At 40.5% G+C, this 16,326-nt stretch overlaps 1 protein-coding gene across 8 annotated transcripts in view; it reads left to right on the plus strand.

Annotated features, from left to right (window-relative positions):
• Positions 1-16,326, plus strand: part of GRIP1 (glutamate receptor interacting protein 1) — a 328,959-nt gene that overhangs the window by 158,865 nt on the left and 153,768 nt on the right. Inside the window, exon 1 of one of the 8 annotated variants that reach the window (XM_056341972.1) lies at positions 8,893-9,034. The exons of the other annotated variants lie outside the window; for them this stretch is intronic. Within the exon in view, the coding sequence (XP_056197947.1) occupies positions 8,980-9,034 (55 nt within the window). The 5' untranslated portion in view covers positions 8,893-8,979. Of the gene's footprint in view, positions 1-8,892; positions 9,035-16,326 lie in introns of those variants that run through there. 8 annotated transcript variants of the gene reach the window in all.

The following is a 16,326-nucleotide window of genomic DNA, read 5'->3' on the forward strand; positions in this document are numbered from 1 at the left end:
GGTAACATTCAGAGGATTTTACAGCGTGCAGCACTGGGAGATACCCAGGCTAGCTCTTGTTTGGCTGCCAGACAGAGTCTGGTTGTAGTAACACAGAATTAGTTGAGACTAACTCACTTTATTTCAGAGTCCTGAGCTAGGTTGGTGAATTGAAAGTGTGCTGCCCTGTGTGGTGCAGCAGTCCCTGGTGGGATGTGAGCATCTGCAGTGGAAGAGCACACAAGTCTCAATAGGTCTCCGTTCTTATTTTTAGTAGCGATTGTTGCTTAGTGGTTTAAACGCCTTTTAAACAGTTACAGTTCAAATGGTGATCCAGAATGCCTTAATTAATCATTAATTCCATTCTAAAAGTTGTCACCTAAAACAAAGGCTTGGGATTTAAAGTCTGTACAGAAGTGTCAGTGATAATGGCCGTATGCTGTGACACACCGATGTACAATGATACCACACTCTTTCTGAGACTTTGAACACTGATGTATTTGCACGGAAACTTCAGGGATGTGCCTTCTCAAATAGGCTCATATAGTTTCAGAAGATGCCAGAGATGTGGATGCTAGGCTTCAGTCTATAGGGTGCCGACACTGCTGGTCTCAGGAGGCTGCAGAACACATGGACCCAACCTTGTAAAATGTCATCAGCCACAGCTGTGCCAGCACTGATGGGGTGCAGTCGTGCCCCCAGGTGACAGTAGGGGAGCAGAGCATGTTCATGATGCAGAAGGATCCAGGGAGGCACAGAAGGACCTTCTCACTTGGCAGGAAGATTCCCTTCCTCACCCCAACTCTGCTGTGTCTTTCCTGTTCCCTGTGTGTTAAACCAGACAACAGTAACAGACCACTATGTTTTTCATTCTTCCTTAGTGACGGATGGTTGTCAGTCCTCAGAAGATGGTGAAATTTCCAAATGAGTCAAATTTTTGTATCATCAAATGAAAAATTCCCGGAAGCTATGCAGGGCAAGCCTGGGGTGGATTGTGCTGGAGTGTGACCTCCAAGCCTTCGCACGGTCTGTACACCGAGACCTAGTGTGTACGTTGCAGACAAATGGATCAAAAGGTAGTGACCATTTCTTCCTGCAGAGATCAGCAAACTACAAGGTTCACAAGCCTACAGCAGCAGTAGAATGACACCAGTCCTGTTATTTTTTTAATTTGTCAAACAAACCCAAAGGTTGCTCGGTATCTACCCATCTGCTTCCAGGGTGGTACCCCCTTGTGTGTCTGGTGTTACTGTGTAGAACAGCTTGCACAGGGACAGGACAGTGGTGCGCAATTGTGGGACTTAGAGTAAAATGTGCCCCTGCCAGCAAGTTAACAGCTCTATCCAATAAACACGTAATCGGAGAGAGTCAGCTCACATTGTTCAAACTGGAATACTGGTTTTTTCTTTCCCCTATGGCTTGCTTTTCCCTGTCGTGTATGTCTGGTCTGTTTTTCTGTATTTTCCATTTGCCTCTGGTTTTCAGGCACACCAGTTCTACTTCTGGGATGAATAGCTGATGTGGCCTGGGGAGGTGCAGTGGTCGGTGCCAGCTGGCTGGCTGTTGCTCACACCACAGGCAAACATACAGTGTGTACCTGATACCAGTACAGAAACCCACTCTGTTTTGGAAAAACAGCTGCTACCATGTCTTCCTGCAGCTTGCACACAGGTAGGAGTAGAACTGTGTTTATCAGCGGATTCGTCTTGCAGAGGCTTGGAGGTGTCGCTGGTTGAAACTCTGCTTGTGCCATCCCTTCTTTTTGCTGCATCTCTAGACCTGTAATCTTCCATTGCTGTCCTTTTTGACAGTATCTTGAATATAAAGACTTGCACATAAAAACCTACTGAGTTAATTCCTAAAATTCTCTTGTAGTAGAATAAATGACCTTACATTATATTCAAGACTCATCCCTCCAAACACACATTTTATTTTCTACTGTGATATTCCAATTTCACGGCTGCTAAATAGGTTGATAAAAATATGGAAAGAAAGCAGTATAGCTAGAGAGAGGTATAATTATTCCACTTTTGTTCAAGTGGTTTCAGTGGAGTCATAATCTTTTTTTGTTTTTAAATGAGTCGAACCAGCTGTTTTCTGCTACGTGTAAGATATTGTCCCCGCTTCCAATACAATAATTCGGAGGAAATGCTTAGCTTTGTTTTGTTAAAGACTGATATAGCAGTAGGAAGGTCATCATTTTGATTAATTGAAAAAGCCTCTGCAAAGTACAAAGCCTTACAGAAATTGTAATTACAGGAGTCTTTAACCATGTAGTACAGCATGTGGACAGCTACTTGTAAGACAGAGTCATCCTTTAGTTTTGAGATTACGTTAAATCCCAGAGCCTGTAATTATATGCATGTTGCTGGCAGGAGCCCACGCTGGGCTGATTGTGGTCACTGAACGGGGTTGTTACTTGTTGTTTCTCTCCACGAGATCTACAGGCATCCTGGAAGGCACGGTACCGTTGGTGGTACCTAGTCCTTTTGCTGCTGCTGCTGGGAGAACAGACAAACGACAGTGGTTTATTTCGTTATATTTTGAAAAATTATAGGTTCTTTACTAATTGCTGGTTCTGAAGACAAGAGGACAAATTACTTGTAATGCTCCAGAAAGTAAGCACTCTTTTCTGTCATTGTAAACCAAACCAAAGGAAGGGTACAGATACATACTAGAAATGGAGTGATACCTGAAGTGGGTCACAAGCTATTGGTTTCATGAAGAGACTTCTTTCTGAATTAAATCTCAGGTAGTTGTGGCTGTGCTTGAAATTACCTTTGAGAGACTGCAACATACTTGTGCTACTAAAAGTTTCTGATTTTTGTAGTACGTGTGGCATCTTCATATTTTACGATTGTATGAAGTCCCTAATTATTTTTAAACACAGATTTGGAGCTAGGAAAACTTGGGAAAAGGTGAACAGCATGTTTTGCCAGCAACTGAAATTAGGTTTGGAATTAAAAGTCAGTTGCGCTCCGTATCTCAAAGATCTTTTGAGGACAGTTTCTCCAGCAAGGAACATCTCTCAACCTTTGTATTTTCACTGAAAAGGACAGTTTTAATTTTTGCCAGTTATTTATGTGGACTGGTAAGATTTTTGTGAAGCCCTGATGTGGGATCACTGTGAAGGATAATGTAGGCAATGCTGTTTGTTACATTATGCTAGAGGACAGTATGTACTAGAGAGTTATTTTAATATAAAGGTGGATGTATTCTGTTTCCTTTAATACTACATTACAAATTTTAGAAAATACATCATTAAATCAGATTTCCAAAGAAATCAATTAAAGTGTGATTCTTCGTTGTATTATAAAAAGCTTTAACAAAAAACCATCTCACAATATGGCAATATTGACTGATTTTACCAGTTGTTTAGTACCTGCCAGTTCAAAAAGGCTAACATTGCTTGGAGCTGGTAAGTTATTTTTTTTTTCTATCCAGAAAGTCCCTGAATTATTTTTTACTAATCTGTTCCTAGGCAATGAAGGTACCGTATTTGTATGGTGCCACAGAAATCGTGTTTTGGCATCAACTTGGTTAGTTAACAGATTTATTCTCATCATCTGTTGCCACCTTCAGCACACACATATGCTTGCTTTCCAACATGCTGCCCTTTCCATGTGAAATGTTCTCCAGCGATGATCTTCTGAAGCCAGAGCACCTTTTATGACTTTAATTGACCTGTAAAGTGTTCTGCTGCAATGTCTGCGTGAAATTGCCCAACAGTGTTGCAGAAGTGGTTAACGTAGCTAGAAAATAACTGCTGTAGTTAGTATAATAAAAATGTAAATTTACAAGACCCTCCAAATTATACGAAGCTGACAACTTGTCTGCACTGATAATCTGAGCACTGGGGAATACAGAGTGGTTTTATTGCACTTTCCTTTTTATTCCCTTTCCCTGTAGTGAAGGAGGATCTTTGTGATAGAGCAGTATCAGTTGCAAAGTGCGGGACTGACTGCGTCTGCTGCTGTGTGGGAATAGAACTCTTCTCTTTGGGATGAAAGATGTTCAGATTTTGTTTTGTTAAGATTGAGATTCTTGGTTTTGTTGCTTGTTCTTGATTGATATAAAAGGTATCAAATACAACGGTGGAAATGTTTCAGTTTTCAAAACAGAAGTATCCATACGGTCATTTGTTATTTTCAGAGGTAAATTAGTTCTCTTTTTCCTTAAAAATCTGACTTTTGAATGATGTGATAGGTGACAGCAGAGTCTTTTAAAATGATGGAGCAAAATATTTTGTACAAAATCTTAATGCATTCAGACTTCATAATATTTCATTTCAATTTTCTTACGTGGGTTGATCCACTAGATATCATTGTGTCTTCCTGACACATGAAACATTATATCTCTCTGTCTTTCTGGTTGCCTTAATGTTTTCTGAGGCTGTAGTTTGAGTACATGCCTGTCTTCATCGAACCCTGTGGGTTGGCTGTTTTTTAAAGGTCTGTGTCTTTGGTGTACATCGCTATGGCCGAGTAGTCTGCGGTCCATCCCCTTCAGAGTGGTGACACATAATTGACCTGTAAAGGAAAATAAGAGCATGTGACAACCAAACCCAGTTATGGCAGCTCATGTGGACAAATCCTCCTTAATGTAATATAGGGGAGGGGGCTGTAAGTGGTCTGAAGATGCTGCTCAGTTGGTGTGTGAAAGGGAATATTTATGCGACATGTGAGTGGAATTTGACAAAGAAGTGTCTTCCAGGTGTATATATTACTATGAAATGCAAGGGTGTGAATATCAGAGTCATGTTTTCTGGGCAAACACTGCATTTTTGGCAAACTTACTTTTATTCTCCCAAACACTTTGATATTTTGCAGGATTTGTAATCTTCATTGAATACTGTATTTTCACAGAAATTTCCTGATTCTGTCTAAAAGTCACACTATATAAAGCTTATAATCTTCAATTTAATTTAGAGAAATTTCATTACATAATTTCTTTTATCCTGCAGAGAAGTGTAATAAATCTTAACTTTTTTGGATTCATTTTTTCAGCTAATGTGATCTGACAAGATGAACCAGAAGATGGTATTAAATAGGATATGTATATTATACAGCCTGTCTTATCATATGGAAATACAAGCTTCTTTCATCTAGTGACCCTCTACTGAGCATTTATGAATACAAATGGAGTTTAGAAAATATTTGTGTTATATATTATCCTAGAGTTTATAAATAACCTTTCAGACTACTGAAGAAAAGAATGAGTGCAGCAATAAAAGTGATATAAAATCACGTTGCTGTCCAAAAGGATCAAAATGAAAAGTTTTTTACAGATGAGCCCAGAGAAAATAGTAATAAAATTTGTAGCTCTGTTAATTACTAATTACATCTTTTCCTTATTAAAGACTTAAACCTGTGTTATATGGGGTATAAATTGGTTTTCCGTATGTGTGAAGGTTTTTGTCTCCTAATATTACATTACCTATTCCACCTACCCACCCACCCCTCATTCCCCACCCACCCCCTTTTTTTTTTTACCTGCTACCCCATTTTTTCTCCTGAACGACCAGTTGAGTCCATCTGCAGAGCTGAATGACTGACACCTCAGAAAATGATGGCTGACTTTTGGAAAGTTGAGACATTTAATAATCACAAAATCCTTAATTTGGTCAAAAAATACGTATATTCTAAACAGTTGAGAATACCTGAGGTATGCTTAAATACAATTCAGAAGCAGGACTTTAAGGCAAGAACAGTTCTGGCAATCCTAATGATCGCTGTTCTGCAAGAAGGTAGTAAAACCGCGTGCATCTTGGTGAATATTTTAGAAATTGTTCTAATAACTGCATTACTTTTCTTGAACTACGAAAAACCTGGAAAAAACCCTGCAGTAAATACATTATATCATTACATTCAGTACTGTACTTGAAGTACGACATCTTTGTCTTAGGAAATCTTTTTAAGGAATTCAAGTCTGCACGTGATGCAAGGACAGAAAAATTGTCTGAAGAAACATAAGCGAAAAACCATCCTGTTGACTTGGTTGGAAGTGGTTATTGCTGCGCTTCAGAGGCTATTTAGCATGTGCATCCGTAATCTAGATGAAGTAGTAAACAATACTATAAGCTTTTCGGATCAAGGACTACATCTTTTCTCTTTTAGTAAAACCCTATGTGACCCAAGCCAGCAGCTCATTTTGCATATATATCACAGTTTCTGTATCATTATTACAGTTTTATACATTTTTACATAATCCCATTGGGACTCAGCAGGTCCTTACAGAAGGGCTTGATTTTTCTCCCACATCTGAAGCTGGTTTTCACAGGCTCCTAGCTCCAGAAGTGTGCTCTTCTGCCTCCTCTGCCAAGGGGGCTGAAGCAGGGTAAGTCACGGAGTCAGATCACAGAGGCAAGGAGTGAGCAGTTCTTTCTCATGGTGTTTTCTGTTGCCGTTCTCTGCATGGGAAAAGTCCTGAAGGATGTCAAAATTGCACTCTGAAGGAGAGAAGACAAAAGCAGACTCGAGTTGAGAGCTGCTCACCAAAAACACCTTCTTTGAAGGGCATGAGGAGCACTGCAGGCGCACCTTGCTGTGCTGTTGGAAGCTGATGAGAAGGTCCATCTTGGAAGAGGTGGGAGCAGAGACCTGTCTGCCTGATGCAGACGATGCTGACCCCAGACTCTATGCTGTTTTCCTTGTCTGTATTGACTGGGAAGAATCAAATAACAAATATGAGGGCAGCTAAGCGATCATCTTGCAGTATCTTCTGGTTAACCTTGAGATAAGGGAAGGTGTTTAAATGGGTCTGTCTGGGCACCACAAGATCTATGGCATCAAGGAGGAGCATCTGGCAGAGGAAAAGACAGTAATAAGGATTCTGGATGCTGGTCTGCAGGAAGGGAGTAGTGAGTTCAGGGCAGCTCCGGCATCTCAAACCTGAAAGAGCTGTGAGCAGGGGCTGCGTGCTGGGGCTGTAGCCTTGTGATGGTCTCTGGAACAGTTTTCCAGTGGAGCGGAAAGGAAATTGAATACAGGTGCTATTGATTGGTATCATTGGTGTGGAGTCCTGTTACCTGAGCCGGGAGGTGGCAAGAAAGAGTGGTGGCAAGTTTTCTCCTCAAAAAGCATATTGGCAGGCAGAGTGCCACTTACTCTTCTCTTGGTTTCGTCTTTATGGGGGAATGACAGTACAGAGCTCCTCTCCATTTTCCCCTTCGTGATAGTCCCAAGATTTTTCCATTTTCTTTCTTGACCACTGAATTACACCGGCTTAAATCTCCACCTTCTTCCCATGGTTTCAGCCCTGCTTGCATGCCCTGTCCATCCCGGGCCAGAGGTCTGCAGCAGCAGGGTCAGAATGATCAGCCCATGGCTTCAGGTGCATCTGCTTTTCTGCTGGTTGGATTTTACAGCTGTTTGGTACAACAGCCGCTAGGAAGCATTAACAAGGTTGGTGAACAGATGACTTTATTACCCCTATCTGGTTTTAATGACAGCGAAATAAAATCAGTTTTCACCAGGCCTGTCTGGGCAATTTCAATTGTACTGATGGAGTGTTTCACCCTGGCCTTGGAAATACGGCTGTTGCTGTAACCAATAAAACAAAAATAAGAAAAACAATCACTGTAATAGTGCGTTGGAAGATGGCAAGCCTGGAGCTGCTGATGCAGCATGGAGCAGGCAGGGAGAGAGAAATGGCACTAAGTGTGAAAGCTGTCCATACCTCCTCCTGGCTTTCTGTAGCTGACAGTAGAAGATGCACACCCTAACACGGGACCATAACAGTAAATATAGCGATGGATTAAAGATGGGAGAAGATAAACTGAGCAATTTTGTAAGCAAAGCAGGTGAATAGGACAAGGGTATATGAGGACAGTTTTAAATATATCACCAAAGTGAAGCAGAAGTCTTGACAAAGAAATAATTATCTGTTGTTTTAAAGGAGAGTATCTGATGCAGCACTTGGGTTTTGTGCATAAATCTGACCGGGCAAACTTTATGGCTTATTTTGGTTTGCTTGCTTGGTTTTTAGAATGTTGGATTTGTCCTTTAGTAATTTCATAAAAGATGGGATGGAGCTCTCCCTTAAGCAGTGTGCTCCACTTCATCGTTTCCTGAATGAATTGTAAAAGCAGGTTAATTTGCTGTCTAAATAGGCATAAGAGGACATAAAATTCCTGGTAGGCTGAAGAAATCTTACAAAATCTTACAAATGGTGCAATGTTTGGCAAAATAAATTCTCAGGTGCACTAAAAGCTGCTCTCTTCTCTAGTGAGGGGAGAAAACCTGATTCACTGTGTGTTTTCTATGCAGCATCATTTTACTTATTTTGCTGTGATCAGATGCTTGGCGGTCCTGCCCACACACAACAATCCATCACTTCCCTCTGACTCTCTCCCTCCCCCTGTGGTCTGTGCTTCAATAGCTGTAATATACTTGTCTACAATTGTCAAAAAGCTTTCCTGGTTATAAAATCAGGCTTTTTCTTTTCTTCTTCCTTACAGATTAAATCTTTAATGTGCTTTGATTAGAGTATTTTCCATTCAAAATAGGCTCCTTCTCCCCCAGAAGTAGGATGCCTGGTGGTTTTGTCCTATTTATCCAGAGGGAAGTGTAAGGGAAAGGAAAGATGTGAGAGAAGAGGAGAAAAATTGCCACGTCTGCTGAAACACAGGGCCCTTTGCCTGGCACGGCAACCATCACTCTCCCTGCACGGTCAGGGAATGCAAGAGACTGGGGAAAGGCTCCCTCTGATATCTGCATCCCTGTGTGCAGCTGGATGCTTTCTAGCTTTTAAAGAAACAGTGCTTTGTGAGCCCTTCATCTCCTCATGCAGGTGGTGGTGGTGGTAGTAGTAGTGAACGACACAGATTTGCCGGATGACACAGAGCTGATCCCTGCATCAGCCAAGAGGAATTAAGCTTTGTCACTCCCCGCTGGGGCTACCTTTGCTGGGTATGTGCGGGAGGAGGAATTCACAGGCTTCTGCTGCATTCACCCGAGCAGAGCCCTGAGCGCGCTTTGCCAGGGGAGGCAGGCAGCGAGAATGATAGCTGTCTCTTTTAAATGCCGCTGTCAAATCCTGAGGAGACTTGCTAAAGGTAACGTGTTTTCCTTCTTATTCATTCAGGGGCTCTGTTGCAGCCTTCCGGAGACACAGCCTGATGTTTTTACTTTTAAATATGACCGTCCTTCCAGTTCACTGTCAGGCAACAAAGAACTCTGAATACAGAAAGGTGTAGGGGCTCTTTCAGTTACAACCCTTACGTGTCCCATGCTGTGCTCCTGCTAGGAAGATAGGTTCCTGTTTTCCTCTTATTTTCATTGCTAAAAGGAGGATTTTTTTCCCAAGTGAAGTGCTAAAGTTATTGTGGGGTATAATTGTTTTGTATTTCTGCTAACCACTCAGAGGAGTCCCTCCTGGGTCAGTGCATGCTCTGCCTTACTGGGAACCACTGACAGTGATACTCAGGACCTATATCCAGGATGAATTTCTGTTGTTTAACATCTTTCGTAAGTGATTTCTAGCTATGCTTTAGATGCCAGCAACTGTTGTATGTGATGAAGTATGGACAGCAGCATGTGTTTTTTTAGGGCTGCACTCACATGTCACACTTGTGAAGTTAATTTGCCTGTTAGAGCAGTGTGCATTTTATGTTACTGTAGATCTTTGTAGCCTCTGGTCTTATTGCTCATAACTTTAAAATACTACTTGCATCTTTCTCTACTTGAGTCCTGTGTGATTATTAAAGCAGCTGTGTGAAAACCTCTGTCTGGATAAGGTACCTTCCCTCTTCAGAAATGAACATATCTTAGTTTCTAAAAATAACTTAATTTCTTCTAAAAAAATCAGTTCGGTTTGTTAATTTTTCCTTCTCAGTGTAAAAAGGTTTGATTTGGGATTTAGGCTCATTTTTGTTGCGTAAACTTGCAACATTGTATAGCATTATGTGTCTGCAAACAAGAAGCTTCTGGTTTTTAGCTTGGGTACTGTGAAACATTTAATGGCCATTATTGTGCAGCTGGAAACACATCAGTATGTGAATGAAACTGTTTGTATCAGTCTAGCTTGAAAAAATGAGAAACCTTTGATTATTAGTATAGCTCAAAATCGATTAGTATTTTATTTTGCAGAAGCATGAAAGAATAAGATGCTAATACTATGAGGCCAATAATGGAAAAAGAGCTTAATATCTCAATCGAACTTACAAAATGCATTTTCCTGTTCTTTAGACTGCTGTATGGGACCACGTTGTTCAAAACATGTGAACTCAAATATTTATTAATCATCCCCTCCTCTGCAGATTTGCTTCTCTTTCAAATCTGTTCTGGGTAATGCTTGTTTTTCTCCTTTGTGTAAAATGTTTCTATTTTGGTAGCTCTGTTACGCATTTATCAGGTTGGAAGTCAGCGTGTTCTTTTCCTGGTTTGAGGAATCTTTTTGTCTGTTGATGTCTTTATAAGACAGATCTGGGCACTAATTTAGTGTCTCACTGATGAGAGTTGTTGCTCCATTTAAATACAGTTTCCCCGAGAATAATCAATATTCCTACACATCATAGCCATCTTCATTCTTTCACACTTCCATCGTTCAACAGAATTCAGGGTAGTGGGTTTTTTTTCTCCTTTGAAATAATCTTAACTTCCTTTGAGACTCCTCATTCCTCCCACTCCCTCCCAATAGGAACCAGCATGATGCTATTGATTTTTTTACATTAAAGATGTGTGTTTTATGCTTGTCTTACTATTAACAATTGATTAAAAAAAAAAAAAAAAAAAAAAAAAGGCAATCTAAAGGTATGTTCATATATTCCTTTGTAATCCTTATGCTTGCCAGACTGGAGTTGCTGTCCTAATTGATAGGCTCCTGAATTTGCACCATTTTGAGTAAAACCCTTGTTCTTTTAGCTAACTCCTCTGCATTCTGTGGCCTTGGGGTTTGCATCTCAGGCACCAGTTATAGACAGCTCAACACAATCAGGCTAGCTAAGGACAGGGGTGGACCTTCACGTTTTTAGTGTGGCACCACTCATGCCACCAGCTGGTAATTTCCTGCTGCTGCATCAGCTGGGAGGTCCCCTCCCCTTCTAGCTTGCTAGTCCTGAGGTTTGGTGCTTTCCTTGAATTCCTTTGCCCCAAAAGCAATTTTCCTTGCGTTAGTACTTTCCCCCAGCCTGTCTCTGCTAGGGTCTCTTTCTTCTGTGCTGATGCTATACCTTTGTGCAGTTCGCCAAAATAATTTCTTTACTTTCTTTTGGGCCCTGCTGTGGTAAAAAGAAACAGGTATGCTGCACACTTGATTAGTGTCTTGTATTTTTAATTGATTACACACGTGTGTTTAATTGTACATCAAAAAGTGGAAATACCTGCTTTCCTTTTTTGTGTATGTCATATGCCTGTCTTGACAAAGTAAGCTTGTAACTTCATTTGTTGTTCTTTTAGATAAGGACGTAAAAAGAAATGCCTCATGTGGGCAACTGGAGACTGTCCAAAAGCAATTCTACCCAACAGGGAGATGTTCAGGCAATATTGTGTTTTACAACAATTACACTCCCCTCTTCCTGTGCTTCATCTTAACCTTTCCAAGGAAAAAGCAAAGCTGTGTCTCTTTGTATTGCTACACATGCTTATTTTGTCATTTTAAAATCTCCAGCAGGAAAATCAAGTGTTCCGAGCAAATTTCAAGGCAAAAATACCCTATAGTTGTGGGCACACTCTCTAAAACCTGGTCAGTGACCCACTGCTGCTCATCCTTCCTGTAGCATGACAACGCATACCTCTCTTGTCCTCCACGCCAAGATCATCTCCACGTGGGAACACTGGTCTCCTTCTCTGTCCTCTACCCTCAAACTTACACCAGTGGTAGGACACAGGCCCAGTCGTAGAATCACGGGGTGGTTTGGGGTCTGTGCCATGTAGCCTCTGGGTACAAGGGCCACTGCATCTGAGGCTGCTGTACACCCAAGTCATCCTCTGTATTTCCACTGTATCAACTACATGCTCTTAGGGCAAAATATGTGGCAAACAAGATGTGCACGATAGTTATTTTTTCAGTAAATTCAAAATACTATGAGATTAGTTCCCTTAATGTGTATTACACTTCAGTTTTGCGAGTCTTTATTTTTGAAGGTCAGTCCATTTTCAGTAATGAAATTGCATGTTACCAAGCTTAGGTAAAGCTCTATGTTTGCATCCATTAACAGGCAACTATGGAAGAAAAGTATTATTTTATTTGATGATGCAATTTGCAAGAAGGGTGCTGTGTGAGACCATTGTCTCATACATGCTGAGACATGGTTTGAATTTCAATTTCAATCTAGTCTGTCTAGTTAAGAACAAAAAAAAAAAATCCTGTTTTCTACACCAGTGTGCTGTTTCTACACCAGTGTGATGTTTCTATGCTATTTTTAATTTACATTTTTTTTTTTATAGCAGTTAAAATGTTTATGGTGGATGGGAGTTTGTGCTGTAGTTAACTGATTTCTTTCATGCATAAATCTCTCATGCTTTTACCTTTGAGCTGAAATATTGCTGGCCCGATCTCTTTTTATTGTTGATTATCTATATGTTTTTGGCGATATATATGCATATGTGTGTGTATGTGTATATATATTTTAAGCAATGTTGCAAGTAGTTAAGCAGTTCTGAAAAGAGGTATCATCTCTACTATATTAGCTACTAAAATTTGCACTGAGAAGAGGGTTTTTTTAATTTTTTATCTCTTTCCTATCCCAAAAGAGCAAGGTAATCCAAAAGCTATATTAAGAATCTGTAGTAGTAGCCATTTTTATAGATGTCCCTATGAGAAGTACTGGGCTTAGAGAGAGTGGTAACACATTTGAACCGGTTGAATATGAGGAAATGCCACATTTGAAGTTGTTAGCGCAACCACAAATCTGTTCTCTGTACAGCTGCTTGTGCTGTAGAATTTTTTGTGTGCGGTGGAGAAATACTAGGGGTTTTTCCCCCAAAATTTATTTCTGTAAGACCTTGGCCCCTACTGAGCAGTATACTGCGCATACCAAAGAGTCTGTGGTAATCGCTTACATTGACTGTACCTGCTAAATCAGAATTGCACAATTTACAGTAATTATGTTAAGCGTAGCACTGTAGTACAATAGAGAAAAGTTGCTGAAATGTGTAAGCTGGTCAGGTTTACAGCTAAATTAACCACTTTATAGTTTAAAAATTGCCTTTCAAGCAGTGCATTACAGAGCCTTGGTGGTGGTTAATTTATGTACGGACATGTTCGTTTTTTCCCTTTATTAGCCCCAAGAACAGGTCTTTTAGGAAGCTGTGTCTACTGCGTAAAGTTGCATATAGAAATGTATCTCTCTCTCTGTAAGGGGCCGGAATGTATTTTTTAACATATCCAGATCAGTGATATTATTCTGGATATTATTATAATGGAAACAGAATAAGAGCACTCTGATAAAGATGTCAACTGCTGTTACACAGCGCATAGTGTAAGGAGCTGAGTGGTCTGCCTTTCATCCATCAAAGCTTTATAGTGTATCTTCAGGATAATTCATCACCTACTGCGCATACAGATCCTTTCTGCAGACGCAGATTTTTATGCTCCCAATATGTTTCCGATACAGTGAAATAAAGCAAGCCTAAAATGGGGGATAGTGCACTCCAGTTCACAAGATGATCGGTTATCTAAAAATTGGTTAGAGGCCTAAAGCATCAAAGGATGAATTCTGAATGTAACTGGATGTAGGTTATACTTTGCTTTGTCCACAAGCAACTACAAGAAGAGCAAACCCAGAAATTTTTTTGAAGGCATGAAATTAAAATGGTGCCTTGACAAAGAGACTGTATAGTATTTTATTACAAACTTTCCAGTGTTCCAGAGAATCAGCCCTGGTTGTGACAGCAAGTTGCCAGCTGGTACCTTATTTTAATAGTAATTCTAACTATGTGGTCTTTTTTTGTCATTAAGTTGTTTATAAAAATACAAATTTACAGTAAAAGAACTGAGTCAACAGCTGGATTTGAAGTAAGAATCACAAGTAGCAATATCTGTAGGGACTTTTGAACATAGGTTAGTTCCCTATGAGTTCTGAACATTCAGAAAACTAAGTGTGCTGACAAGTTATATGAATAGGCAGTCAACAGGAATTTGCTGGTTTTGTGCATTCAGTCGGGGTTTTGGAAGTATGCTTTGAGGTTTTTCATACTAAACACGTGTTTATCCAAGTTGTCCAGTTCCCTAATTTTTTTCGATTGTATTTCTAAAAGTGAACTATGTGTTTCTTCTGACTTAGTAACAGACTGCAGGGAAGGAATAAAGAGTGGAAGCAAAATCTGGAAACTCTTTTCTGCTAGCATTCGGGAGCTCTAGGGCCACCTCCAGAGATGCAGCCCTTCCTTAACAGGAACCATTAGCACATACGTGATGAGAAGATAGGAGAGAGTCCACAGGGGAGAGCTGTAGATCAGTATGTCAGCAAGGGAAGTTTTGACGCTGCTCTTAGTGCTTGTAATGAAGTAATTATTTTTTTTAAAAAAAAAATCCTATTTCTTGGGACTTGGATCTTTTTTTGTTTTGTATTTAAAAAAAAACCAACACCAACCCATAATGTATTTTATTGCGAGACTGTTAGATAAGAAAATGAAGGCAGAGATTGGCCATGACCTGCCCTATATCACCCAGCTGGTCCATGGCAGTCTGAGATACAACCCCTGCCTCCTTTCTTCTCTTTCTGCATCACTGGTTGTGAACAGTTACTGAAGTTGGCAAAGTGTGAGAGAGCAGAGCAGAGTGCATGACTTTTTCCCTTCTAGATTTTTCACCCATCTTGTCTTTTTTATTTGCACTTAAAACAATCCTGGCTAAAGGCACTCTTAAGATTGCTTTGAAATGGTACAGTGCCTGTGTTACAATCGCTTAAGGAGAGGGAGAGAGATTAATATTTGTTAAAAAGATGTTCCTTTTGTAATTGCTGTTTAGGCTTTCCAGCACCATGTATGTGTAGAACAAAAGAGGCAGATTCATTTTATTTAATGAGTATTAGTAGTTTGCAACATTGTCTTTTTGTTCAAAGGATTTCTTTGAATGTATTGTTGTAAGAAGTAATGAAGTGAGGAGAAAAGATTTTCCTTTCTGCAGCAAGCTGATCACAGTTCACAAGTTCAAGCAATATTTCTTCACTGATAATATATTCAAGAACTGGCAAACTCTTTATTAATTATTCAGGATGATCTAAAGTACAGCAGCATACTAACCAATCTGTGTGAAAGTTTGAGAGAAGAGAGAGACGTAAAAATACTTCCCATATCAAGCATGTACTACTTAAAAGTGGGAGCACTGCTGCAGCCCTGATGGTCTGAGAATGTGTGTATAGCTGGAGTTCTGCAGAGAAAATATCTCTGGCTTAGATAAGGTGGAATAATTGCCTGCAGGCGCCTGTAAGTTGTGAAGAGACAGCGGCAAGCCGTCATATAAAGTGATTGTAAGTGTTCATTAGCTATCTGATATCTATCAGCTGTTAGTAGCTGGTATATGATATGGCAGCTCTGATACCTGTTGCACCTGTAACATGTAGGGAGTGTTCTTCCCAGTGTGTGTATTCTTTTGGGAGCTGGGTGGGTTATAGGAGTTCTTGGCTGGTTCCTGCTGAACTTCTTGCACAGTTCAGCAAGTGTCTTGGACTTTGTGCCTTGTCCCTAGCTGCGTGATAGGGATAGCAGTACTTCTCTCAAAAATATTCTGAGTAAAATGAAAGAAAAAGAATTATTATGCAGTAGTTTGTAGGCTGTCTAAATATTAAAGTTTAACTGAAATAGTTTATTGATAAGTGTGCCAGTTTTAATATGAATGCAGGTGAGACATTTGAGCTGTAAATAATGAAACCCTAAGCTGGCTCATGGATGGGGTGTTGCACAAATGTCTTTCTGACCATCACCATTGCTGCAGGATAGAAGTGTGTTGCAAATGTTTCATGAGTTTATCTTGTTCGTATCTCTGTGGACACCAAGCTGTGTGGTGTGGTCGGCACGCTGGAGGGAAGGGATGCCATCCAGAGGGACCTTGACAGGCTTGAGAGGTGGGCCTGTGAGAACTTAATGAAGTTCAACCAGGCCAAGTGTAAGGTCCTGCATGTGAGTCAGGGCAAACCCAAGCCCAAATATAGGCTGAGCAGAGAATGGATTGAGAACAGCCCTGAGGAGAAAGACTAGGGGGATGCTAGTGTATGAGAAGCTCAGCATGACCTATCAACGTGTGCTTGCAGCCCAGAAAGCCAACCATATCCTGAGCTGCATCAAAAGAAACGTGACCAGCAGGTCAACAGAGATCATTCTGCCCCTCTATTCTGCTCTCATGAGACCCCACCTGGAGTACTGCATTCAGCTCTGGGGCCCCCAACATAAGAAGGATGTGGACATG

The sequence above is a fragment of the Falco biarmicus genome, chromosome 5, assembly GCF_023638135.1.
Source record: "Falco biarmicus isolate bFalBia1 chromosome 5, bFalBia1.pri, whole genome shotgun sequence".
NCBI lineage: Eukaryota > Metazoa > Chordata > Aves > Falconiformes > Falconidae > Falco > Falco biarmicus.